At 53.1% G+C, this 25719-nt stretch overlaps 1 protein-coding gene across 1 annotated transcript; it reads right to left on the bottom strand.

Moving 5' to 3' along the window:
- Positions 1 to 313: 313 nt before the first annotated feature.
- NCAN (neurocan) lies at positions 314 to 21076 on the bottom strand. The gene is made up of 15 exons (XM_027084802.1): positions 20970 to 21076; positions 19680 to 20087; positions 16993 to 17167; positions 16755 to 16882; positions 15910 to 16203; positions 14407 to 15003; positions 13742 to 14209; positions 12749 to 13681; positions 8588 to 8704; positions 7483 to 7596; positions 5986 to 6144; positions 4771 to 4853; positions 3899 to 4043; positions 2966 to 3148; positions 314 to 2713 (listed from the first exon to the last, which is right to left on the bottom strand). The coding sequence occupies exons 1-15, from the start codon at positions 21040 to 21042 to the stop codon at positions 2568 to 2570; spliced, it is 4023 nt and encodes a 1340-aa protein (XP_026940603.1). The 5' UTR covers positions 21043 to 21076; the 3' UTR covers positions 314 to 2567.
- Between the last annotated feature and the right edge of the window lie 4643 nt (positions 21077 to 25719).

Genomic DNA, 25719 nt, shown 5'->3' with positions numbered 1-25719 from the left:
TCCGCTCCAGCCGCTATGGACTCTTTGCTGTTTCTCAAATGAACCATGTTCCCTTCTGCAAGAAGATTTTCACTTTTACTCTTCCCTCTGCCTGAAACTCTCTTCCTTTCTTCCCTTCTTTGTCTAGTTAATGCTATTCATCCTTTAGATTCCATTCACCTCCTCTAAGAAGCCTCCCCTGACCACCTCCCAGGGGTCACATCTGTTCTGCCCACCACTATCTCCCCAGCACCCAGCACAGTACACGGCATATAACAGCTGTCCAGTAAGTCCTTGCTGAGTAAATGAATGAAGGAAGGTGTCAGGAGGCAGGTTGAACTGTTAAAAAATTTTATTAAAATGTCCAAGGAGTACATTAATGTCCATAGTGTCAGATACCACAGACCCACGGAACACTGCAGCTGACAGCATAACCAACAGAATCCAAAGCTGTTCACGCGCACACACACTCACACGCATGCCACACACGCGGCACACTCAAACACACACGCACATCTCAAAGGGAAAGACCAAGAGACAAACCACCCACCTTAGAAAATATCAGAGCCCCCTCCCACCACGGAGCTGGGGTGGGGGCAGGGCGAGGGGCTGAGGTGGTCAAGGGTAAGGAGCATAAACCAAGACACCCCCAAAAAAGTTGCATCCCCAGAGCCCCCCACTCCAAACAAAGGAAAATTCTTTTGTGACATGGATGACTGAAGATGTGTTATTGTTTTTATATTTCTTAAACCAAAAGGAATTATCAAACCTAGAAGGCAAACCTATATCCCTGGGTTTTCTCAACAATAACCGTAACATGGGACAGTAGATAATGTCTATAGCAGGGGACACTAAAGACCATGGTCAAGGATGCAGGTCTAGTTTGCACTTCTCAATCTTTTCCTAAATCTTCCTGTGTGTTAGAGCATGATTATGTTTCAATTCCTTCCCCCCAAAATAGAGAGCAGGGTTAGGAGTCAGCCAGAGGCAGGACTGAATCCTTATTCCTGTCTTGCAAGCCAGTGCCTTTCTCTTATCTGAGCCTCAGTTTTGTCTTGTGTAAAATGGGAAAGTAATGGTTCCTAAGTCACTGGGCTGTTGAGAAGATTCATGGAGGCAGTGTAAGTCCTTAGCATGGTACCTACTCCATAGTTGTCAATTATGATTAGTACTTCCCAGGAGGGATATAGGCTAAGCCAACACATTTCTTTCTCTACTGAACCCTTAGATGGACTGTATATTTGCTTATTTTTCTTTCCTGCAGAGGGCCATTCTCCACTGTGGTTTTTAACACTAATCCACAGATGTTACCCAGACTAGAGAGGCTGAGAGTGGACAAAGGACACGGAGGAAAAGCTGTGGCTCTTTCCTGCCAGAGATCAGGAAGCTGAATCCCGACTTCCGGCTTGGGGCAAGTTTTTACAGGTTTCAGATTCTGGGGAGGAAGGCAAGGTGAGTTCTTTACTGCTTAAAAAATTAAAAAACTAAGAGAAAAATGTGTGTGTGTGTGTGTTTCAGTTTTAACACTGCACATCTCTCTACATGACCGTAGGTAGATGTCACTACTTCAAGTTTTAAGCATTTCTAGTCCACCAGGCGATGAATGGAGGAGACAGGAATAGAGTAGGGGTAGGGGTGGGACCCATGGCAGGGGCACTACCAATGTCTGCTTGAGGGATGGATATGGGCAACGAGCTAGAAAACTTGGCACCTCCTTGGCCCAGGAAGGAGGTTCTTTGTCTCCCTGAGAGATGGAGGGGGAAGAAATCTGGGTTCGTTGAGCCCTAAACATCCTCTCATCTGTGTGTGTGTGTGTGTGTGTGTGTATAAAATTCACCACACATGCAGAACCACCAAATCTCAGCACTGGACTAGACCTGAGAGGGCAAGCAATACAGCTTCCCCTCATTGCCCACAAATTCCTCTGACTATTCTGACCCCTAACTCTGAGGGCACGGAGGGACGTTGTTCTAAAAACATTCCTAAAATTCAATACATAGGAATTCCACACTCAGTTCATCCACCAAGACTGAGGACTGACTTAGGCTGAAGTCCAAGGTGAAGGAAGAGCTGTCATCAAGTTCAAGCCGTGTGCGTCCATGTAATTTTCTACTCCCAAAGCCAGTGACCTTCACTATAGGCTTCAGCCTGCATTTAGGACATCCGACAGTTTACTAAATCTGAACCTCTGGTGGTAAAAGCAATTCCTTAGTGCGAATCCAAACACACATTCTTGCACCCTTATCACAGCCTTATTTCCACAACTGGCAGTCAGCCTTGCCAACAAAAGACTAAACCAGTGCAAAGAATAATCTTTGCTGATTGTGCTTCCCTCCTCTGAGAGATGCGCCCAGAGTTCAGCCTGACTAGAACTGACTTTTCAGACACATGGCTACACCTGCCAAGAGGACCTTGTATATGTAAGAAAAAGGAGAGAGGAGCTTTTTACAAATGGTTATGTATGGGGGGATGCAGTTTGGGACTCAGGGGCTTCCGGACCCTCTTGTTTCTCTCTGGGCTCTGCCTCCCCAGGTGAAGGCTCCAGGGGAGGTGTGGGAAGGGGATTGTGCTTTCTTTTGCCTGGTTCTTCAGCAGAAATTCCCTTCTTCCTTCTCCCAGTCCTCTGCTGGGTGTTTCTTGTGTTTTCTGCGCTCCTTGCGCGATTTGTGGTGGTGATGCTGGTGGTGGTGTTGGTGGTGGTGATGGTGTCGCCGCATCCGATGGGATCGTCTGGCTGCGGGGAAGTGAGGGACGACAGGGACGTGGCAAAAGCTGATGAGAGGTGGGTGGCCTGATGGAACAGGCTTCCTCGGGGGAGGGGGAAATGGAGGGAACACCAGGCAAGCTAGTAAGTTCTCACTTATCTGCAAGGCCATATTATCAGGCAGACATTCAACCAGATCAATGTGTGTAGTCATGAGATGCTTAACTGGAGACTACAAGTAGCTGGAAACTTTTGTTGGGGTGTCTGGCGGAAGCCACTTACGTTTGGTGCAGACGATTTGGGGCCGGTCCCATTTGCCATTGCTCCGGCATCGGATGATGGCCACATGGTGCTGGGCAAATCCTTCGTCGCACTGGTAGCGTACAGTGGCGTGGACATTATACTTGGCCTTGCGGGCACCGATGGGCAAGGCGTTCTCCACTGCTGGAGGGGGACCACACAGCACTGGGGACAGAGGAACCTCCAGTTAAAGAAGTGGATGGGACTGGGGCTGAACTGGTTTCATCTCTTGTTGAGATGAACCCTCAACAGGTCCCACCTTTTGCCCAGCTGTGACCTCAAAGGGCTAGAAGTGAATGTCTCCTCCACCCAAACCAGGAGATGCTGAGGGGCAGGAACCTCCTGGACACATCCCACCCCCTAATTCTTGTGCATGATGGGAATGAAGGAGATGGGAGGCAAGAATAATCTGAGCAAATGAATGGAAAAAAGGATATGAAAATTGGCAAAGAAACAGAAGCAAGAATGAAGAAAAGTATAAGAAAGGTGGACTTGAGAATATACCTATACATATATATGTTTCCTTAATATGTAAAGAGCTCTTACAAATCAATAAGACCAATGAACCGATAGAAAATTAGGCAAAGGAAATGAACTGGTAGGTCACAGGAAATCAAATACATATAAACAGCTTATCAACATATGAAGAGCTGGTTATTCTCATCCTCGAAGACGTGCAAACTATGATAACAATGAGATACTGTTTTTCAGGACTTAGATGAACAAAGAACAAAAAGTTTGGTAACACAGAGTTGGCAAGGGTGGGGGAAAAATGGGTACCCTCACATAGTTCTAAAGAGTGAAAACTGGGCTGGACTGACTCCTACATTTACAAACTTAAATAAAACAACGAACCAGTGACAGGCAGGAGGGAAGGTTGGGGGAGACGGGGTGGGAGGGAGAGTAGCAGCATACCTGTGCCCTTCTTACAGACATAGGGGAGGTTGTAGTTGCAGGGGACATCATTCCAGTGCCCACTCTCATGTGACACCATCACCACACAGTCCTCCCCCCCCGCGAAGAAATTGTCAGGCTGGTTCTCCCTCCAGTTCTCATATTGCTGTAAGAATGGGGAGCAGGGGGTGCTCAGGGGACATGCAGCCTGTCCCAGGCTCTGGCACTGGTACTGTGGGATTCCCCTGGCCAGACTACTCAAACTCTTAGGGACTCAGTGTTTCCATCTCTACAATGAGCACTGTTCTGCCTGCCCTGAGGGTGGCTGCCACTACAGTCCAAGTCAACCCTCCTCTAGCTGCGAGGCTGTGGTGCCCTCTTCCCTGGTCCTCCTGCCCCGGCTCACTCCCTGACAGTCTGTTTTCCACATGGGTCACTCATTGTTAGATAAATAGTTGAACAAAAAGGTGACCTCAGACTGGAAGTCCAGGAGAGCTTCCCTGAGGAGGCAACAGGAGAGCTGAAGGAAGACTCAAGGATAAGAACAACGCAGGCAGGGAACAGAGTTCTAAGCAGAGGGAATAGCTAATGCAAAGGCCCTGAGGCAGGACTGAGCTTGTCCTGTCTTAGGAACAGAACAGAGGCCAGGAGGGCTGGGGCTGCTTGATCCAGTTCAAGTGTAGTCAGAGAGTGGGCCGGGGCCAGTTCTCACGGCAGAGGAGAGGAGGTGGATTTCTTTTCTAATTGTGGTGAAAAAGATATAATATAAGATTTACTAAAGTGAAGTCAGAGGGCCGGGTCATTGCAGCTTACCCAGAACTCTCCATTCTAGGCAGGGCTCAAGTCAACAGTCTGACTGCAGGGACCCAGGCCCCCAGGCTGCCACCACTCACCAGCCCCGTGTTGTCCGTCCACTGGAAATCCCTCTCCACGATCCTGTCGTTTAGGCCGATCCACGTGTTTTCACGCCCAAAACCTGTGGGGTGTGGGGTGTCGTGAGGGCTGGGTACTTGCACCTCCCCCAGCCTAGGTTGCTGGCTGGAGGCCAGGTGGGGGGTGTGGGAGGGGAGACTCAGCCCCCTCCCCAGCCTGAAGGTGGGCTGAAAGGGGAAGTGGATGAAGATGAGAATGGAGGGGGGGGGTACCCAGAGCCCCTCCCCCAGTTTTGGGTTTGAGCTGGAGGGGAGGACCCCAGCCCCTCTGCCAGCCTGGGGGGCATGGGCTGGAGGCCACATCCCCCCATTTCCTAGCAGGCTGAGGCTCTGGCTGGCCTCATACTTGGGGAGTGGGGTTGGGGCAGGGAAAGGGCTGGAATTAGGCTCCTGGCCTTGTCACAATTTGTGGCTTAAACAAAAGGCCAGAGAAAACGATAAAAACAAGTCAGATCTTTGCAGAAATGAGAGAGCAGGGGCTAAGAGAGCCAGCGAGCAAGGCTGACAGGGCAGGCAGGTGAATCTAAATGAGCCAATCAGTCACTGAGGAGGAAGCAGCTGGATGCATGTGTGTTTGATTACATAGAGGAAAAAAGCCAGTGAACCAGGGAATGAACAAATTAAAGAATTAACAGGGGATGGGATGGGGAAAATGTGAATAAATAAATGGATGAAAAAGGGTAGAAGGAATAATGAGTAAATCAATAAATGCCGGATTTAATTTATGGGACACCCCTCTTTCTCTAAATCTCTGCTCCTTCCTCATTTCATCCCCCGCACCACAGATGCTTCTCCATCACCCTCTGTCCCCTGGCCCTGTTTTAACTGTCATCAGTGCCCTGAGAACCAGCTAAATTTTAGGATAGACTTATTTAATTAGATATTTACTTGTTTGACTATATCCTCGTCAAGAACGTCACTCCCTAAGGACAGGACAATGTGTGTCTCTGTGCCTGGAACAGTGCCTGGCACATAGCAGGTGCTCCGTAAATAGTCAGAGAATGAATGAAGTGAATGAATGAACTGACAAGTGAATAAATAGACACTTGAATTAATAAGTGGTCAGGGCTTGCATTAATGAACATAGTTTCAGAAAGGTAGCGTCTTCAGGACCCGGGGGGGACCCCCTGACAAAGGGACTGTAAAGGCCACCCCTGCCCACCCCAGAGTCCCTACTGTTAATGAAGCCGTGTTCTTCGGATGAGTGGATGCTGGTCAGGTGGCCGGCTCGACGGCGGCAGTCCCTCTCGGCATCCTCCCATGCCCGCCGATGGGCGAAGTAGCGGTAGCAGTGGCCCTGAAACTTGTGCCAGCCATGGTCACAGCCCTCTGTGTCTGGGAGGTGGAAAGGGAGCATGAAGGGGGCTGGCCTCAAGCCGAGGCCTGCCTTGCCAGCCGTGAGCACACCAGCCCACCAGAGAGAGGCCCCAATCCAAGGTCACTGTGGGGCGAAATCAACCCTCTCCCTGGGCCCATCCCCCAGCCCCCACTCTGTCCCCCCACCTTTTCACCTCCCTCCTCCCATATTCACTTCTTTTCTCTGTTGCAGGAAGAGATTCAACTGGAAGACCATTACACCCATTCACTCTTATTCCAACTCTAATATCTCATTCTCTGATCTGGCCACATCCTGGGACCTCAGGAAATGGTCTCAGGAAGGCCTAAAATTTCCCTCCTGGGAAAAAACACAAATAGACATTTCTCCCAAAAAGATATACAAATGGCCTACAAGCACATGAAAAGATGGTCAACAACGTGAATCTTTAGGAAAAACGAATCAGAATCACAATGGGATACCACCTCATACCCACTAGGATGGCTATAATTTTTTTTTAAAAGGAAAATAATAAGCGCTGGCAAGGATATGGAGAAATTGGAACCATCTTGCGTTGCTGGGGGGAATGTAAAATGGTGTAGCCCCTGTGGAAAACAGTCTGGCAGCTTCTCAAAAAGTTAAACACAGAATTACCATATGACCCAGCCGTTCTATTCCTGGGTACACCAAAAAGAATGGGGGGAAAATCAAAAAGAATGGAAAACAGGTATTGAAACAAAAACGTGTACATGAACATTCATAGCCGCACTATTCACATTAGCCACAAGGGGGAGACAACTCAAAGGTCCATCAAGTGATGAACGGATAAACAAAATGTGGACCATCCAATGGAATACGATTCAGCCATAAAAAGGAATGAAGCACTGACACGTCCTACAGCGTGGATGAACCCTGAAAAACATCAGGCTGAGTGAAAGAAGGCAGATACAAAAAGACACAGAGCGTATGACTACATTTATATGAAACATATAAAATAGGCAAATCCATAGAGACAGAAAGTAGATTAGTGGTTGCCAGGGGCTGGAGGGGAGGAATGGGGAGTGATGGCTAACGGGGACAGGATTTCCTTTGGGGCTGATGAAAATGTCTTGGAACTAGCTAGAGGTGGTGGTTGTACAACACTGTGAATGTACTGAATGCCACTGAATTGTACACTCTAAAAAGGTTAACTCTATGTTATGTGAATTTTATCTCAAGAAAATTATTCGCCTCCTGCCTGTCTGACTCACGGCCATGGAACCAGAGGCAGAGACCTGGAGCTCCATGTGTGGGAAGCTTGTGGTCCAGCACCCAACCCTGCTCCTGGAACTGTTTCTGGGGTCTCGGCAGAGACTCACCTTTCTCACAGAGGCTGCCCCCATAGCTGGGGAGGCAAAGGCAGACGAAGGCGTTGACCTCGTCGATGCAGGTGCCTCCATTCTCACAGGGGCTGGAGAGGCAGTCATCTATATCTGGAGGGGAAGGTGGGGCTGAGTCAGAGGTCAGCCTCCCTGTGGCTCCCAGTCCCCATGGAGAACCAGGCAGAAGATGCGTTCATGACCCTACCATCTATCCCAGACCTGAGTACAACAGCGGTGGTCTGCACTGATGGCCCAATGACTCTGGAGGTCAAGGGGGTGGAACCTCACACAACTGATGTGAATTAGCATCAATGAGAGGAGATGCCACTGGGCTGGCTGAAAGCCAGAGTGTGCAGGACGTTCCCCCTGACTCCAGAACAGTGAAGGTGGGTCTGGCAAACAGACACATAGAATGTCGAAGCTGAAGGGTCTTCAGAATGTAGAGCACTTATAAGGATTTGCACAGAATCACGAAGTTGTTTGTAGGTACAGGGAGCAATCAGTTGAGCACCTCTTCTCCCAATCCCTGTGTAGATAGTGCCTGAAGCATGTACGATGCCAGGCAAGTCACTTGCCCTCTCTGAGACTCAGTTTCTTTTTTTTTGCAAAGTGGTGATAACAATAGCACCTCCACAGCAGTGGTTGTGAGTAGAGTCAATGGAAGAGCTCAAGAAATTATATCATTTATAATTATTGTTATAATTTCATAATTTTTCATATGTCTTGTGTTGGGCTTTGGAGCTAGCTTCCAACAGTTCTGGTGGTGGTGCCTATACCCCTGCCTACCCAGGAGAGGGTAGGCGATCCCCTGGGGCCCTTTGCCGGTGGGAGTATGAGCCTTACCATCCTTTTGTCTTCCCCTTCCCCACCCCTGCCTGGTAGTAATGGGAGGCAGCACACCAGAGCCTCAGCCCTGAGGATAAAACCTCAGATGGTTGTTGCTGAGGCTGATTTACTGGAACCAAGGAGTGAGGGAGGGGAAGGGAGCATCTGAAGCCAGCATTTTGTGATCCCTGATCCTCATGGGGATGGCTGCTGGGATAGACCCCAGGGCTCTGAGTCAGACAAGTCTGTGTTCAGATCCTGAGTCTGGCGTACTCACCGATCTCACAGTTCTCTCCAGCAAAGCCCTGGTCACAGCTACAGCCATACATGGTGCCATTGGCTTTACACGTGCCCCCATGCAGGCAAGGGTTGTTCTCACAGGGATCCGAGGGAACTGCAGGATGGACAGGAGTACGGGAAGGAGTCAGACCACCAAGTCTGCCTCCCAGGGAATCCAGACCTCAGACCCCTAAAGGCCCTCTCGTTCCACCCCTCTCTGTGGAGTCCCCTCTATAACTTCCCAATAATTGATTGCCAACTTCCTCTCACATGTCCCTGTGATGAGCTTACTCTTTCCAGGAACTGGCCAAAGCACCTGTGGGATGCCCTGGCTATGGCAAAGTCCTTCCTTGGACTGAACTAGAATGGGATTCCTGCAGCTTCTCTTAGGAAGTCTTCTCATAGAACATGGTTTAAGTGCCCTCCTTGACTTATCCCCATTTTTCTAGAAATACCCAACTGGTCATTGTGCTTCTCATACTTTGGAGCAAAGAAGTGGACATAGGTTCTAGATGGGGTATGAACGGCACTGGGACCAGTGGGAATGATCACTTCCTTCGTCCTTGTGGCTCAACCTCTTCTGATGCAACCTCAGTGGTTACAGTGTGGAGAAGTGGTGGATTATAGCAGTAATAACCATAGGCTGTGCAGTCAGAGAGGCTGGTTCAATTCCTGCCTCTGCCACTCACTAGGGAACCCTGGGCAAATTACTTCTGTGAATTTCAGTTGCCTCATTTACAAAATGAAAATAAAAATAGCTCATCCTGGGCTTCTGTGGTGGCGCAGTGGTTGAGAGTCCACCTGCCGATGCAGGGGACACGGGTTCGTGCCCCGGACCGGGAAGATCCCACATGCTGTGGAGCAACTGGGCCCGTGAGCCATGGCCGCTGAGCCTCCGTGTCCAGAGCCTGTGCTCCGCAACGGGAGAGGCCACAACAGTGAGAGGCCCGCATACCGCAAAAAAAAAAAAAAAAAAAGTAGCTCATCCTGCTCTCCCAGTCCTGACCGTAATGCCATGACTGGCTCTCTGTATATCAGCCTGGGGCCTCTTGAGGGGTCTCAACATTGCTTAACACGGATCGGGTTCTCTGGAGGCAGGAGGGTCACCCCTCCCCATCTCAGGGCCTCAGAGGCCTTGGTGAGTGGTCTCTGGACCACCCTGGAGTCTTGGAGGGGCAGAGCAAGAACCCCCATGTACCCCAGATGACCCCTATCCCTTGTCAGGACAGTGTCAAGTCTTCCACTGCAAGATACCAGAAATGAGACCCAGAGGAGGGCAGGGTCTAGCTCAAAGCCACTCAGCAGGACACTACAAGAGCCAAGACTGGCCTACGGGGATCTGGAAGCCATTTAAGGCCCTCTCTCCAGGCCCTATAACGTAGAATTTGTTTCTGTTTTGTCCTGGTCTGGAGGCCCACAAGAAACTGAGATGATGACAAGCAGTCACCTCCTCCCTGATCTTCTGGACTCCGCCCTCACCCTTAACAGGTTGTTCTCCCCACAGCTGCCAGAGGGAGGCCATGTAAACCTGAGTCAGGTCATGTCCCTCCTCTGCCTAGACTCCTCCATGGCTCCCCATTGCCCTCATAGGAAAAGCCAAAATCCTTACCTCAGCCCACAGGGCCCGGTGCAATCTTCCCCAATATCTCCCTGCCTGATCCTCCTCTCCCTCCTTCACTTACTCCGCTCCAGCCACACTGACCCTGCTGTTCCTCCTACACACCAAACACGGTCCTGCCTCAGGGCCTTTGCACAAGCTATTCCGTCTGCCTGAACTGCTTTTCCCCTAGATCTCTGCATGGCTCCTCTCTCACCTCCTTCAGGCTTGCTAAAATTCATCCTAACCCCCCTTCCAAAACCAAAACCCACCCACTGGCATCCCTCATCCCTTGTTTTACTTTTCTCTTTTGTCTTTATTACTTTCTAACCTCCAATATAATTTATTAGGACCATCATTTCTTATCCATGCCTCCCCCCAGAGCAGTGATGTTCCACATGGCAGCCACGCACAGCTATTTAAGTTTAAATTAATTAAAATGGAATAAAAGTTAAAACGCAGTTCCTCAGTCACACTAGCCACATTTCAAGGGCTCAGTAGCCACCAATGGCTTGTTGCTATTGTATTAGACTGCGTAGCTCGAGAACATTTCCATCACTGGGAAAGTTCTAGAGCATTGTTCTAGAATGTCAGCTGCCAGAGGACAAGGGACTCGGTCTCAACATGGTGCCTGGAATACAGCAAGCACTCAACAGTTGCTTGCTAACTGCATAAAGGTAGCTGCTGGCCTGCCCGCAGTGACTGAAGCCGGTCCCTGGGGCAGTGGCGTGTACCACCACGGATGGCCAGAGAGGCCGGTGGCTATTTCTGTGCCTGGTGCCACCCTGGCACGTGCGGGCACATGCGTGGGGCTGCCAGGCGCCAGGACGTGTAAGCCCCACCAGGTGCCCCAAGCTGCTGACACCTGCCCACGGACTGGCGGTGACTCAGTCGCTTGCTGGTGCTGCATTTATTTTTGGCTTCATTAGCATTTCTGCTGCAAGCAGTAGGTGAGTAGGCGCCCAGGTCTCCCCCAGCACTGGCTGCCTCCCTCCACCCCGGCTGCCCATGGCTTGAGTCTGGAGCTGAAAAACCAACAAAGTCCAAGACAGATCCAGCCGTGGCCCTGGGGGTTCCTCTCAACACACTTTCCTTAGCACACTTCTTCGTGGTTTCCCTCCCACCTGACCATTCCTCCTCTAGTTCCTTTGGCCTTGGGCAAGCTTACCCCCTCCCCAAGACCTCAGGGCGTTTTATTTTGTTTTATGTCAATGAAATAAACATCTTAGAGCCCAGTGATTGAGACAGAGACTGTTGTCAGACAGCCTGGATTCAAACGTTATCCTTGACACTCCCCAGCTGCATGACTCTGCACAAGTCACTTGACTTCCCTGTGCCTCAGTATCCCCATCTGTAAAGTTAGGATCGTACTAGAACTTGTTCCTCAAGGACATTAAAAAGATCAACCAAGATGATTCCAGTGAAGTGCTCAGACCAACCCAAGCACAAAGGCAGTCACCAATAAGCATAAGCCTTTATTGATGCAACTGCCCCTGCCCAGGGTCCACCTGCCTCCTGGGCATCTAAGAAAAGAAGATGCAGCCCCAGACACAACCCAGAGATGACAGGGTGGGTGATAAAACCCTGCATCCGCTGTTTCCATCACCACGACACTTTGCCTTCAAAAAAAGGAGCAAGTGTTATTGATTGATTGTAAAACCAATCGTGTTAATAAGAGTGTTTTGCAACTCGGAAAAAGTGTGCCTTTTAATTAGCTGCTTCTTCTTTGTTTTTTGTTTTTTTTTTTTAACGCTCACTTGACCGAAAGAATAGCTCAATATGGCAGGACCTAAAAACTAAAGGGCTGGAATTTGCAGGCTGCCCATAACGGGCAGACCTGGCCCCAGGAGAACAGGGTGATGGCTTTCTCTGGACTCCGCTGGGCATAGAGCAACCAAGGCACATGTGGATTTGGGTGCCAGTTGAGGTTTGACCACTGACTAGCTGGTAGTGACATACCTCCCTGAGCCTCAGTTTGCTGTCTACTAAATGGGGGTGATGCCCACCACTCCCACCACTTCCCAGCACCCACTTTATCTGTGGCTTGAGGCCCCCCACGTTTTGCACCACTGAATTCCAGCTACGATTCAACACTTGTCCAGGAAGGCCTCCCTGCCATGCCTCCTCCCTCCGGCCCCACCCCAGGGGGGTTGCCTGTAACCAGCTCTGTCTTCCTCAGACTGAGGCATCGCTGAAAGCAGGACCCCAGCGTCACACAACACTGTCAGCTGAGAGTGGTCATGAACATGATTTGCTGACTGTACTCGTCCCCAAAACCAGACTCCGCCCAACACCTCGTCATTGCCTCATTACTCGCTGTGCCTAAAACACATCAAACGCAGCTTCACCTCCTGGCCTTTGCCCAGGCTAGTGCCTCTGCCAGGAATACGCTTTCTGTAATGCAACTCTGCCTAATGACCTTCCGCCTTCAACATCATCCCCTGCTAGAAACCTTTCCAGGCACCCAAGAACAATCCTTCCTCCCAGCTCTGGCCTAACCCAGCCCCTGGTTCCTGAGCACAAACACAGTGACCTGGATGAGACCACGAGCTTCCAACTCACCCTCCTCTGCACTCCCATTTGCAGGGGCTCCTGGCAGGGCTGGCTCCTCTCCACTTGCTGCCTCCGCCCAGAAGCTCTCCACACCTGGGCTCCCCGCCAGGACCTCCAGCTCAAACTCCTCTGGGCCCAGGGAGGCAGGCAGCAGGGTGCTGGGGGAGTCCCACGGCACTATAGGCTCCCCCGAGGAAACTGAAATGGGCTTGTCCTTGCTGGCTGCCGTCGGTGTCCAAGGAGGAAGAGCGGGCTCCCCTGAGGGGTTGCCCTCACGGGGAGGCTCCAAGCCTCTCAGGGTGCCCTGGGTCACCATCTGGCCCTCCGGCTCTGGATGGGGTTGGGAGTTTGAGGAGGCCATTGTGGACATGGCCAGGACCCCAACCTTGTCCCCCAGGTCCAGGGACATGAGGGACATCACCACACTTGTATCCACAGCCATTTGAGGGTTCAAGGTGGGGCTTTCAGCTCCCTCAACCACGTGGGATCCAGGTTCCCAATTCCCACCGGCACCACGGGTGTCTAGTGTGGCCATGGAATTCATGGGAGCCACTGTGGCTCCTCCATCTGTAGCAGCCGAAGGCTCCGAACGCGGGGTGACCTTGAGCATCAAGGAGACCCTAGGGACCCCCAAGGGCGCAGATGGGGAATGGGGGTCTAGCCCTTCACTGTGCAGTGACCGCCACATGCCCTGTGCCTCATCCATGTTGGCCTGCAAGCTGGAAGTGGGGGTCTCTGCTGTGTTGAAGACCGCAGACTCAGACCCCAAGACGCCTCTGGCTCCCATGGGCTCAGTGGCCGTCTCAGTGGGAGTGACGGCTGCCACCACATTCCCATCCACAGAAGCCTGTGGGTTGGATCTGGGGGGCTCAGCTTTGCTGAGCCCAGTAGGGCTGGTCCCCCCAGTTTTTCCGAAGTCTGCTCTGAAGGAGTTAGGACCCGCTCCAGCTCGTGTGTCTGTAGCTGCCCGCAAAGGAGCCGTAGGACTTCCTTCTCCAGGGCTGCTGAGTGTCAGGGATGTGGCCTCTCCACCTTGTCCCATCAGGCCCGAGGAGGAGGGCAGGGAATACACTTCTGGATGGAAGGGATCCTGGGGGCTGGCCTCGATCTCTGAGGCAGGGGAGGGTGGGGCAGCGGCCATGGCTTCATTATACCCCTTTACCTCACTGGCATCGGTGGGGAGGGGCGTAGGGTGTGACAGGAGCCACAGTTTGTGGCCACGAAGCATGGCCATGACAGGGAGGTCTGGAGAAATGACTGTGGGAGAAGGCTCCCAGCGGGCAGTGCTGGGGCCCTTCAAGGGGTTGGGAGCCAAGGCAGTGGCCTCCGAGGAGGACCAGGGCAGGTCGGGGGTGGCAGGCCTCACACTGGGGCCCTTGGCTTCCTCTAGTTCCAGGCCAAGGGTGATAGGTGGGACCATGGTTGGGGGCCACAGCCAGGGCTCTGGGGGGCTCCTGCCACCAGGGGAACCTGAAACAATACCAACAGTAATTATAATTATCTCTCAGCAGCTTCTTCTGCTGATCGTCTCCTTGGCTCCAGGCCTGAGGAAGAGGGGTCTTCTGAGGCTTGGTGAGGCCAGGGGACCCAACTGTGATTCGGAGCCTCCTCCCCTGTCCCCCTTGCATCCCCAGGCAGGTCCCATCTCCCCCTTGGACCCCACTCACCAGCTCCAGGCACATCCACCTCATTGGTCAGCACAGCCCAGGGGCTTTGGCTCCGGCCACTCCCCAAGGCGTCAGTGGCTCCTGTGGCCAGGGGAGGCTCCACGTAATTCCCAGCAACCTCTGGGGTGGGGGGCTGGACGCTGGCCTGGAGCGCGCCCTTCAGCCCTCGCTGGGGTTCCTGTTGCTGGAAGTGGCGCCCGTTCAACCCTTTAAAGCGCCCCCTCCTCCTGGGCATGGGGCTGGCTGGGGTTGCCTCTGTGTGCCTGCCCACCGCAGTGCCTGCCTCCACGTTGCCGGGGGCGGGGGACACCGTGCTCAGCCACACCTCCTCAGCCTCCAGAGCAGGCCTTGAGGCTAGTGTGAGGCCCCCAGTGGCAGGACTGGGGGTCTCTCGAGACTCCTGCTTCTCTGCCAAGATCAGAGGCTCTTCTTCCCCACTGGACACCAGAGGCTCCTGGAAGTCTGGGGTGACCACCTCCTCCTCCTCCAGGCTGGGCTCCAGTTCTTGGGCGGGGGGCCCTTCTGCTGACAGAATCTCCCCCTCATCCCCAGACGACGGAGTCTCTGGGTTTCCATGTTGTGATGTAGGGTGATGAGCTGTGGGAGAAAGCAGAAGAGGCTGTGTTAGGCCCAGGGGCTGGCTGGGAAGTTCTGCCTAAAGTCTACCCACATTCCAGCATGCTACAGCAGAGATCTTCTATGCACCTCTGTCTCTCTGAGCCCCTCTGTCTCTCTGGGTTGTTTCTGGGATGCCCCCTGACTGAGAGACAGAGGCGCAAAGTTATCATCCTCACTGTTCAGGCTGGGGTCCACTGTCAAGGTCAGAATCAACTGGTCACAGTAAAGGGTCAAGAGACAGCTTGGCTGGTGGGTGAAGCTGAGCAGTGGCCAGCTCTCAGGGGGGCAGGTCAGACCTGGGCCGTGGCTCCTCCCATGGAAGAGAAAGCGCCTCATGGGCATGGCCTTCCTATGAAGAGATTCTTTTTCCCCCCCCAGCTTACACATAAGACTCAGCTCCTTGGACTTGAGGTTTGCAGCTTCTGAGGGTGTGGCCCCACCCCAAGGGTGAAGGCCATCCCTGGTCCCATCCCTGGGGGTGTGGCCTTGCTCAGGGGTCATGGCTAGTTGAGGCATCACTTCCTCCCCAGTGGGTGCTCATGGGCAAGGCTCCAGGTGAGAACTGCTCCATCCAGCGGCGTGTCTCTCAGAGATCTCAGGAGACATAGCCCACCCACTAAACAGGACTTCCCCCCAGAGCTTGGTCTTCTCTGGGGCTCGTCCTCCTCTAAGGCGGGGCTCCTACGGAAAGCTTGTCTCAGGGGTACGACCTTTCCCTGGGGGCGCGGCTCACCGCGCAGCAAGTTTTCTTGTGTCTCTCCCCTGCCTGGCCTCCACCTCTACTAGAAAGCCAAGCTCCCGGGGGCGCGGCCGGTATCAAGGTGCAGGCCCTTGGGGCGTGGCCACCCGGGGACGCACACTCAAAGGGCGTGGCCTCACGCGCACCTCGGAAGCAGTAGGCGTCGTAGCGCTCTCTCGGCGCCGGAAAGCGGGTGCGGTTGGCGAAGCTATAGACGGTGCGCACGCCCGGAACTGGGCCCCCGCAGCGCCGGCGCGGCGTCTGGATCGGATAGCGCACGCTGCCGTCGGCCAGCCAGCCCGGGTCGCACTGGTCCAGGCCCTCATGCCAGGCCAGGTGCAGCTGTCCTACCGAGGCCAGCACAGCGCCCTGGCGGCGGCACTGGGCACGCGCGCCGGCCAGTGTCAGGCGGCGGGCCAGACCTACGTAGAAGACCTCGCCTGCGGGAAGGCGCGGGAGAAGGTCAGAGGGACCCCAAGAACCCTCCCACGGAGCCCGGGAAGGGGGTCCCACCCCAAATAGCCCTGATCTGGCTAGATCTGGGTTGCAGCAGCCGCAGCTGCGTGCCCCCATCGCCAGAACATCACTGTCGTTACCTCTCATGCAGTGCTAAGAGGGGGCTTCACTTTCCTTTTCAAGTGAGGTAACTCAGGCCCCTTAACGAGTTGAGCTTCAGAGAGAGGGAGGGCCTTGATGAGGGGGGCTCAGTGAGGAGGGAAGTAGGAAGAGGGAGGGGGGGCAGGAAGGGGGAGAGACTCAGAGAAGGGGACAAGGCTTCAGAGAGGGAAGAGGCTCAGAGAGAGGGAAGGGGCACAGAGGAGAGGGGCTCAAGGAGTGGAGGAAGGCTCAGGGAACCGGTGGGCTCAGATCATGGCTGCAGGTTTAGAGAGGGATGAAACTTAGGAGAGCTAGGAAGGACTTAGGGAAGGATGGGGGTTAGGGAGGGTAATGGGGCTCAGGGAAGGGGGTGTTCTGCCAGCCCCAGACTTACCCCCCAGCTCACGGGCAAAGCAATACACATCGTAGAGTTCCCGTGGGTCTCGCCTCCCATAGTTCCTCACCCCTGGAAGGCTGCTACGGTCACCATAGCAACCAGGACGGGACTGGGTGATAGGATACCTGACAAGACAAGGTGGGGGTCCCTCTCAGATGTGTGCTCCTGGGGCCCCCAAGGACCATCTTTCTCCAGGGGCTAGCTCTCCATCTCCCTACCCTGTGTACCCCCTCACCGAACAGTGCGGTCAGAGAGCCACCCGGCATCACAGTTGTCAAAGCCATCCTCGAAGGCAGCCTGCAGGTGCCGCGGGGCTGCAATGGTGGCTGAGTTGAGACGGCAGGCGTCCTGGGCCTCAGCGAAGGTCAGCGAGTAGCGATCCTGGGCTGCTCGGTAGTGGAACACAACACCTATGGGGAAATATCCAGGATGATGTATGCTGTAATCTTCAAGAACAGACCTCGCTCTTGCAGAATGCCCCCCCCCCAGTCTGATAATAACAGACCTGCTGCCCTACACTGCCCTGTACCATGTCTGTTCACTCAGCAACAGGCATAGTGCTAGGGTGATGATGGGGGGGTGAGACAGATATGCTCCCATTTTACAGACGAGGAAATGATAGCAATGGCCATAAAGGGCTAGAATTTGTTAAATATTTGCTACGTAAAAAGCATTTATAAGCATTATCTCATTGAAATCTTACAACAACCCTATGATTATCCCCATTTCCAGAGGAGCAAACTAAGGCTCAGAAAGGTTGAGGGACAGGTCTAAGGCCACATAACCTGTATAAGGGAGAGCCAGAAGTTATATCCAGAAAGATCTGACTCCAAAGATAGCACTCTTCACGCCTAGGGTTAGGCTCTGGAGGTGACAGGAGGCATAGAGAAGAGTGAGAGAGAGATTCTGCCTTTTAGAAATTAAGTACATGCATACAGAGGGGAAGCAAAGGCAGCAATGGGTGATCAAATGTGGTGGGTTTTTAAAAAAATTGTATTTATTTATTTATGGCTGCATTGGGTCTTCGTTGCTGTACGCGGGCTTTCTCTAGCCGTGGCGAGCAGGGGCTACTCTTCGTTGCGGTGCACGGGCTTCTCATTGCAGTGGCTTCTGTCGTTGTGGAGCATGGGCTCTAGGTGCACAGGCTTCAGTAGTTGTGGCACGTGGGGTCTAGAGCACAGGCTCAGTAGTTGTAGCACACAGGCTTAGTTGCTCCGTGGCATGTGGGATCTTCCCAGACCAGGGCTCAAACCCGTGTCCCCTGCATTGGCAGGCAGATTCTTAACCACTGCGCCACCAGGGAAGCCCCCAAATGTGGTTCTTGCTCAGCTTAGAAATGGAGTCACTGAAGGCTTCCTGGAGGAGGTGACATGTAAGTCAGGACATGAAGCATCAATAAGCTCACTGTGACTCAAATTCTGATTCAGGGATGAGAGAAATGGCTGAGCAAAACAAAGGTGTTAAACATTTTGCTCCATTTTATCAAACTGAGAGCTCCCAGAAGGCAGCAGCTGTGTCTCACTCATGGCTGTGTCTCCAGCACCAGGCTGGCATGTGGTAGCTACTCAATAAATGTTTGGCTGAATGAACGAACTAACCAAACCCAGAGGTGGAATTCTCTTCTTTCACGACTTATCAGTTTTCTTTGAGGTTTATCAGTTTTGAGAACAATGCCTTGGAAAGGGGATGATTGGTTGACTCCATAAAATATGCAGTGAGACACTGTTGGCTGGGCAAAGACTGTGCCCCAGAACAGAGGGTGCAGGGACTTTGCTCATGGCCAACATAGGTTAAGGGAAATTGACTTCCCAGTAGGAGTCCACAGGATATTCTCCACACAACAATCCATTCATTGGGCTTCCCTGGCGGTGCAGTGGTTAAGAATACGCCTGCCAATGCAGGGGACACGGGTTCAAGCCCTGGTGCAGGAAGATCCCACATGCCTTGGAGCAACTAAGCCCGTGCGCCACAACTACTGAGCCTGTGCTCTGGAGCCTGCGAGCCACAACTACTGAGCCCATGGCCACAACTACTGGAGCCCATGCTCTGCAACAAGAGAGGCCACTGCAATGAGAAGCCTGCACACCGCAACTAAGAGTAAGAGTAACCCCCGCTCACTGCAACTAGAGAGAGCCCACGCGCAGCAATGAAGACCCAAAACGCAGCCAAAAAACCCCAGAAATCCTTTCATTGATTCATTCGTCAAATATCAATTGATCATCTTCTGTGTGCCATGCCCTGTCCTAGGACTTTGTTTAATAATTTTTAAAAAAATTGTTTTTTGGCCTTGTTCATCTTGATTGGTTAGGAAAACAGAAACTACACTGACTATTTCAACAGAAACAATTTAATATAGGAATTGGTTACATTGATGACTTATTTACTTAATCTATATTTTCAATCCACTTTTTAAAAAGAACTTTACTTTTTAAAAACATATATTTATTTTAAAAGGAAATTTGTATTCCTATATTAAATAGAAAGCCAATATCCTTTGCCTTATGTGAAAGTAGGTAACCATGAAATGGACTTAAAACAAGGTTATGAAATCCTATGAAATGCCGTGGTCCATAAGAGACTGAGCCAGAGGCTGCTCTCTCTTAGCTAAAAGAGAAAGAGAGAGATGTTAAAGAGAGAGGCGTACCCATGGAGACTTTGTTCCTGACTTCATCAGAAGAACTGAAAGCAAATCGCTGTTCAGGGAGTGATTTCTTTTTTTTTCTTTTCTTTTCTTTCTTTTTTTTTTGGCTTGTGGGATCTTAGCTCCTTGACCAGGGATCCAACCTGGGCCCTCGGCAGTAAAACTGCAGAGTCCTAACCAGTGGACCACCAGGGAATTCCCCAGGGAGTAATTTCTAAGGTGACATTCAGTGGATGGGCTTCCCCATCCCAGCCTTGGCCCCTCCCCTTCCCCCAACTGACCCGTCACTTCCAGGGGCACCAGGTCCTGCTCATCCTCGATGCCCCTCACCACCTGGCAGCGGTAGAGCCCGGAGTCGCTGGCCCTCAGTGGCCCCAGTAGCAACGTGGCGTTGACCCGGTGCCGGGGGTAGGCAGGTAGTGACACGCGTCCCTGCCAGCCCTTGGCCACTCGAACCACGTTGTCCTTGGCCACTAGGATGGGCAAGTCCTGCCGTTGGCCTGATGCAGTCCGCACCTTGGTCCACTTGATCCGAGGAGCTTCTCGGGCTGCACCTGGCCGTGGCCACAGGGTGAAGAGACAGGGCAGGGCCACCAGCTCTGCCAGCGCAGCCCGCACCGACCCAGACCCCACCTTCTGCATGTGGAGCCCCTTCTCGGCAGTGGCAGCAGCAGTGGCGTCCTGTGTGCCTGTGGTGGAGAAGGTGGAGAGAGGGCCTGACTGAGAAGCAAGGACCCTCTGACTGAGGCCAGAGAGGTTAGGTTGCCTACACAACATCACAATGTCGTACACAGATCTGTGACCTGCAACCCAATCTGTGAGCAGAAGAGGGGTAATGGGGTCGAATCCCTTCATAGTTCTGCCTCCTCTCAAAGTCCAGACCCTGGAGGCCAGGGATTTAACTCTCAGTGTCACTGACTCACTATGTGTCCATGGGAAAGTCACTATTCTGCTCTGAGCCATGGTTTCCCCAAAAGTTAAGTGATAGGCAGCCATTGGAAGAGAAACAGTGTTTGTGGAGTACCTTCTATATAACAGGCACTTTATAAATAGCAATCGGCTCATTTGATTTTCATAACCATCTGCAGAGGTAGCCATGTCTCATCCTCTTTTGGGGGAGTTGAGGAAATTGAGGCTCAGAGACATCATTATAATTGCGTAAGGCCACAGAGCAAATCAGGAGGCATTGCTAAAGTCTGGGCTTTTGACCGCTACTGGGGAGATGCCAGGGAGAGGCACACAGACCTTTATTTCTATTGTCCTACCCATGGCAGGCATCACTAATCAATCTTCATACTATTCTCTCTCCCTCTTTTTTTTCTCTCTCTCTTCAGCTCATCTCAGCAAAACAGTGAGAGGCGGGAAACTCTAGCCTCCGCTGGCAATGACTAAAAATAACCTCTCAGGTGTCTTGTTCGCTTTTGACTGTTCAAAGACTTTTTTCATCTATTCTCATTTTATTCTCCAGACCAAGCCAGAGAACCAGCAGGAGAAGGCTCTCAAGTTAAAAAGCTGCCCCATCTTGTCAATTCTCCAGACCCCAACCTCTCCCAACCCACAAGCCAACTCACCCTGTTCCCCAGCCACAAAGAGCAGCATCTGGAGAATCAGGAGGCCTGAGACCCAGACAGACATGGCCCCCATCCTGGACCTGAAACAAGATGGAGAGGAAGGAAGGGGTGAGTACAACCCTCCTAGACATTTGGCATGAAAGGACCAATTCCTCCCACTCTACGGATCTGGAAACTGGGGCTCAGAGAGGCCAGTGTGTCACTCAAGGTCACACAGTCAGCAAGCCAGAGCTGAGCCAGAATCCGAACCCAGGACCAACTGACTTCAGAATCCGAGCAGTGAAGTCCTATGGTCAGAGCATGGGTTCTGGAGGGAATCAAACCTGGGGTTGTCTTTTGCCTGTTCCTTGCTGGGTGACCTTGAGCAAGTAGCTTAGCTTCTCTGTGCCTCAGTTTCTTTGCAGGTCAGATGGGGATAATATGAGGTAGTTGGAAGGGATAGATGAGTCAATATAGTCAATACATATAAAATGCTTAGAACTGCCTGGCATGAAGGAGTAAATTTCAGCTGCTATTATTATTATTGACTTTAACATAGCCAAGATCAAAGTCCCATTTTTCAAGTCAGCCTCCCAAATCAAATTGGGGGCTCCTAGAGAGCAGCAGCCAGTCCTAGTCTGCCTGGGGTCCCCAGTTCTGGCAGCAGACTGGACTCCAAGCCAGCCTGTAATCTGGGTTTGCTGACTGACACGATTCTCAGCTTCAATTCCAGGATTTGGTTGTCGCCAAGATTCTATTCCTGGTTTCTGGGATTTTTGAAGAGCTGCCAAGTCCCAGCTGGAGGAAGGGACCTCGCCCTCGCCCACCCCATCCTCCCCCTGAATCCATACTGACTGGCGAAGACGCCTTCTAGGTCCACAGAGAAACTCCAGTTGCGGGTCTAGACTCCTATAGGGGTTGTGGCACATGAGCATAAAGTGGACAAATAGTGAGCACTACCTGTAAGCAAGGCCCATTCCAAACACTGGGATACAGCAGTGCCCTCCCAAACCTCACATTCTTCCAGAGACTAGAAACCCTGGGGTGGTGGTGCGTCCCACCCCTCTGGAGCCCCCTTTCCCTTCCCCCTCTGGGGGGGCTCAGAAGGTGGGGGCAGATGGGAAGTTAGAACATCACCTACAAACCCAGCCCTTGCACCCTCCTCCTGATAAAAGAAGAGCCAGTGTGGATGGAGTCCAGAATAGGGTCCTGTGGGGGACAGCTGGCCCCACCTTAGGGAGGCAGGCCAGGGACCTGTCCGTGGTGCTGAACTGTGGGGCAGCAACGCAGTGGCACTACCCACCCCCTTGGTCTCCTTCTTGCCTTCTTAGGGCAGCATCTCGGGGTCCAGAGAGGGTGAGCGGTTTTCCTGGGACTGCACAGCAGGGCAGAGGCCAGCTTCTGGGACGGTGCCCCTAACTACCGACCTGTAAACCTCAGCAACCTCTGCCTCCATCCCGGGCTGTCCTCATTTCTCCCCCTCGGAACCCTGAGCGGGGTGGGATCCCCTGATGGCTGTCCAAGGCCTGGATGGGTATTAGAGGGTGGGGCAGGACTCTGGGCTGCGCCTACCCCAAGAGAGTTTTAGGAGGGGGCAAGTTCAGAGAATTCTCATGCACGTGCACACACACACATACTCTGTACGGTTAAGAGCTCAGACTATATCCACATGACTTGGCTTCAAACCCTGCCTCTACTCCCTACATGTTGCATGATCCTAGACAGCTGCTTCATCACTCCGTGCCTCAGTTTTCCCACCTGTAAAATGGGGATCAACCAGCACATACTTCAGAGTGTTACTGTGAGAATGGAATGAGCTAAGACTTGTCAAGTCCAAGAAATGTTCACTTAAACAACAGCTTCTTATACACAAAGCCTTGTGTACACACTCAAATATGCAATGGTGGTCCGACAAGGTGACACAAAAAGGTTCAGTTGCACTCCCCCCCATGCCCTCCCGCACACACTCCATCCCCTCCAGTTGCACCTCACACACCCACACCCCTTCTCTTAAAATACCTCTTCCCCAGGGCCACAAGAGGTGAGCATTTACACAGCTGTCTGGGGCTTGTCCCCTCATTAATAATGCATGAGCCTCATACATATGCAAGTAGGGGCCTGTGGGGCTTTGTGGGAGGGGTGGCCCAGGAGGGGGGGGAGAGAGAGAGAGAGAGAGAGAGAGAGTGTGTGTGTGTGTGCGCGTGAGCGTGCGTGTGTCTCCTCCTCCCTCACATCCACCTCCTGTCTCAAGCCACTGAGTGAGGGTGAGTTTGCCAGTAGGCATTTTTGTGTGTTTGTGCCTGGGTGTGTGTCCGGGCAAGGATATCCATGAGGTTGCCCCCTGTGGTGTGTGAACATGTACGAGGTTCCACAGCAGCAATATGCACTGGGTGGGGCGTAGGGGACCCAGTGTAGTCTCTGGATGTGTGGGTTCAAGTACCCCTCAGCAAGGGCTATGAGCACACGTGTGTATGTGTTACTGGCCTGGGAGTCAGAGCGAATTTGTGTGCTCCTTGGAGAAGAAAGGAAACTGGGCTCAGTAAATCATCCCAGGTTGTCCCTTGGAGACCTGAACCCCTGTCAATGTCTCTCCCATTAGCTCCCCAACTCTGTACACAGACCACATCTCACACTCACCCACTCAGGGTCCACGCTGCCAATCACATGGAGAGGACCCTTGCTGCACACACGGGACACGTACACAGCCACACACTCTAGGCTCAGAGCCTAGGAGACACACACACTCACAGATTCACAGTGACATTAACAAAGAGAGACAATATGGGCACTTACAAGCCAGGCAGCACGTCTTCTGCACAAAGACACACACCCACAGTCTCAGGCTCCCCACATAAACCCCTCGATGAGGCCACTCTGTCAGACACAGTTCCTCACACACACTCACTCACGTAGCTGCCAGCCCCTGGCACAGACCAGGCTGGATAAATTGTGGCTTTGGTGACTGGTGGGCACACATCATTTTGCCTGGTGAAGTGGCCCCCAGCACAAGTTTCCTGACAAAGACACAACCTTGGTCACATTAGAGTCACAGAGGACCCCGGGTCCCCCCATAAGCACATGCCTTCTCCCAGTATGGGGTAGACACACACACACACACACACACACACACACACACACACACACACATACACACACACACACACACACACACAAGTCCCTACCTCCTGGGGGACGCCTTCTGTTTGGAAATGTCCACAAGCCAACGAGGCTGCTGGGGTCTGGGGTCCCATGGTCTGCCTAGCCCTCACTCCCGGCCCTTGCCCCACATCCCCCGCTGGGGCCCAGCGCCAACCCTCTCCTCAGCCTGGCTGTCTCCCATTAATGCTGCTGAGAGGAACAAAGGGGAACAGGGATGGGGATTGCTCCTGCCCAGGCTGGGCCTGGGGTCCCAGCCCCCTCCTTGCCAGCGCCTGTGCCCCCAGGCCAAGCCAGGACTTCCACATGCATCCATGTGGCCAGATGGAACGGAAGGCGTGAGGCAAGGATCTGTGTCTAGCTGTGAGAACGTGGCCAGATGTGGAAGTACTGGGGTGGCTCCCCCCTAGAGACTGGGCGCTCTTTACGGGCCCGTGGGATCCATAACTGGGGGCTTTAAGAGGCTCTCAACTAGCATTAACCTCGGAGACACAACGTGCTCCCTGGGAGAAGGGACAGCACCCCAACTCCAAGTCCCAGGGAACAACAGGGACCACCTTGGGATGGAGCCCCCAGAGCCTCCTCCCTGAGTCAAGATGTGGTGACAAGACTTGAGCCAAAAAGACAGGGAGACTGCAGGGCACCCCTTCCCTGTTGGGGTTTACTCTCAGGGCAGACCCCGTCCATTGGGCTCAGGCTGGTCTGGGGGCCTCCTCCCCGCTGCAGTCCAGCCTGGAATCCTGCATTCATCTGCAAATTGGGAATCCCCACTTAAAATCTTGGGGTGTCTCAGCGCAGACACGGGGTGCCCTGTTCCAGAGTCCCCCACACAACGTGTGGATGTCCCCCTTTTCTCTCTAAACTCGGGGTGCCCCTTCCCTAGCCTTGGTTCCCAGTGCCTCCCCAATTCTAAGACCCACCCCCAGCCCGGCCCCTTCCCCATCGCGGGGTCGTCTCCGAATTCCCCAGACAACCTTGCCCCCAAATCCGAATCCCCTTAACATTCCCAAGCCCTCTCCCAGTGTGGGTTCCCTCCCCAACCCGGGGCTTCCCTCCCCCTCTAAACCCCCTCCCCATTCTGGGGGCTTCTCTCTGATCCCCCCTCCCCAATCTCGGACTCTGTTTCTATTTTCAAGGACCTCTCCCTCAACGCGGCCCCCTCCCCACGACGGACCCCCACCTGGCTCCTAGCTCGGACGCATCCCGGGGCGGTCAACAGGCACAAAGGACGCGGTGGCTGCGCTCAATCCGCGCCGGGTCCACCCTTGAGCCCTGTGCTCCGCTCGCCCCAGCGCCGCCTCAGCGCTTATAAAGGGGCTGCGGGGCTGCTCTGCGCATGCGTTCCCGTCAGCCCGACGCCTCCAACTGCGCGAGGGAGGGTGTTCCCTCTGCCTAAAACCCCCTCCCTCTTCCTACGACCACTCACCCCACCCCGGGGAAGACTGTTCCTGACTTCCTCCCATTCACTTCGCCCCAGGTGCCACGTTAAGGGTCCCCAGACGCCCCGCAGTGGGGCCTGCTCCATCTTACAGATGGGGAAACTGAGACCCCAGGGAGATGAAGTCTCTCCCAAGGTCACGCAGAGGGGAAGGACTGAGCTGGGATTCCAACCCTG

This window comes from Aethalodelphis obliquidens, unplaced genomic scaffold (assembly GCF_003676395.1).
Source record: "Aethalodelphis obliquidens isolate GAN/ISIS:26980383/991018 unplaced genomic scaffold, ASM367639v1 scaffold53, whole genome shotgun sequence".
In the NCBI taxonomy this organism is placed as follows: Eukaryota; Metazoa; Chordata; class Mammalia; order Artiodactyla; family Delphinidae; genus Aethalodelphis; species Aethalodelphis obliquidens.
This window is presented reverse-complemented; position numbering and strand designations above follow the sequence as displayed.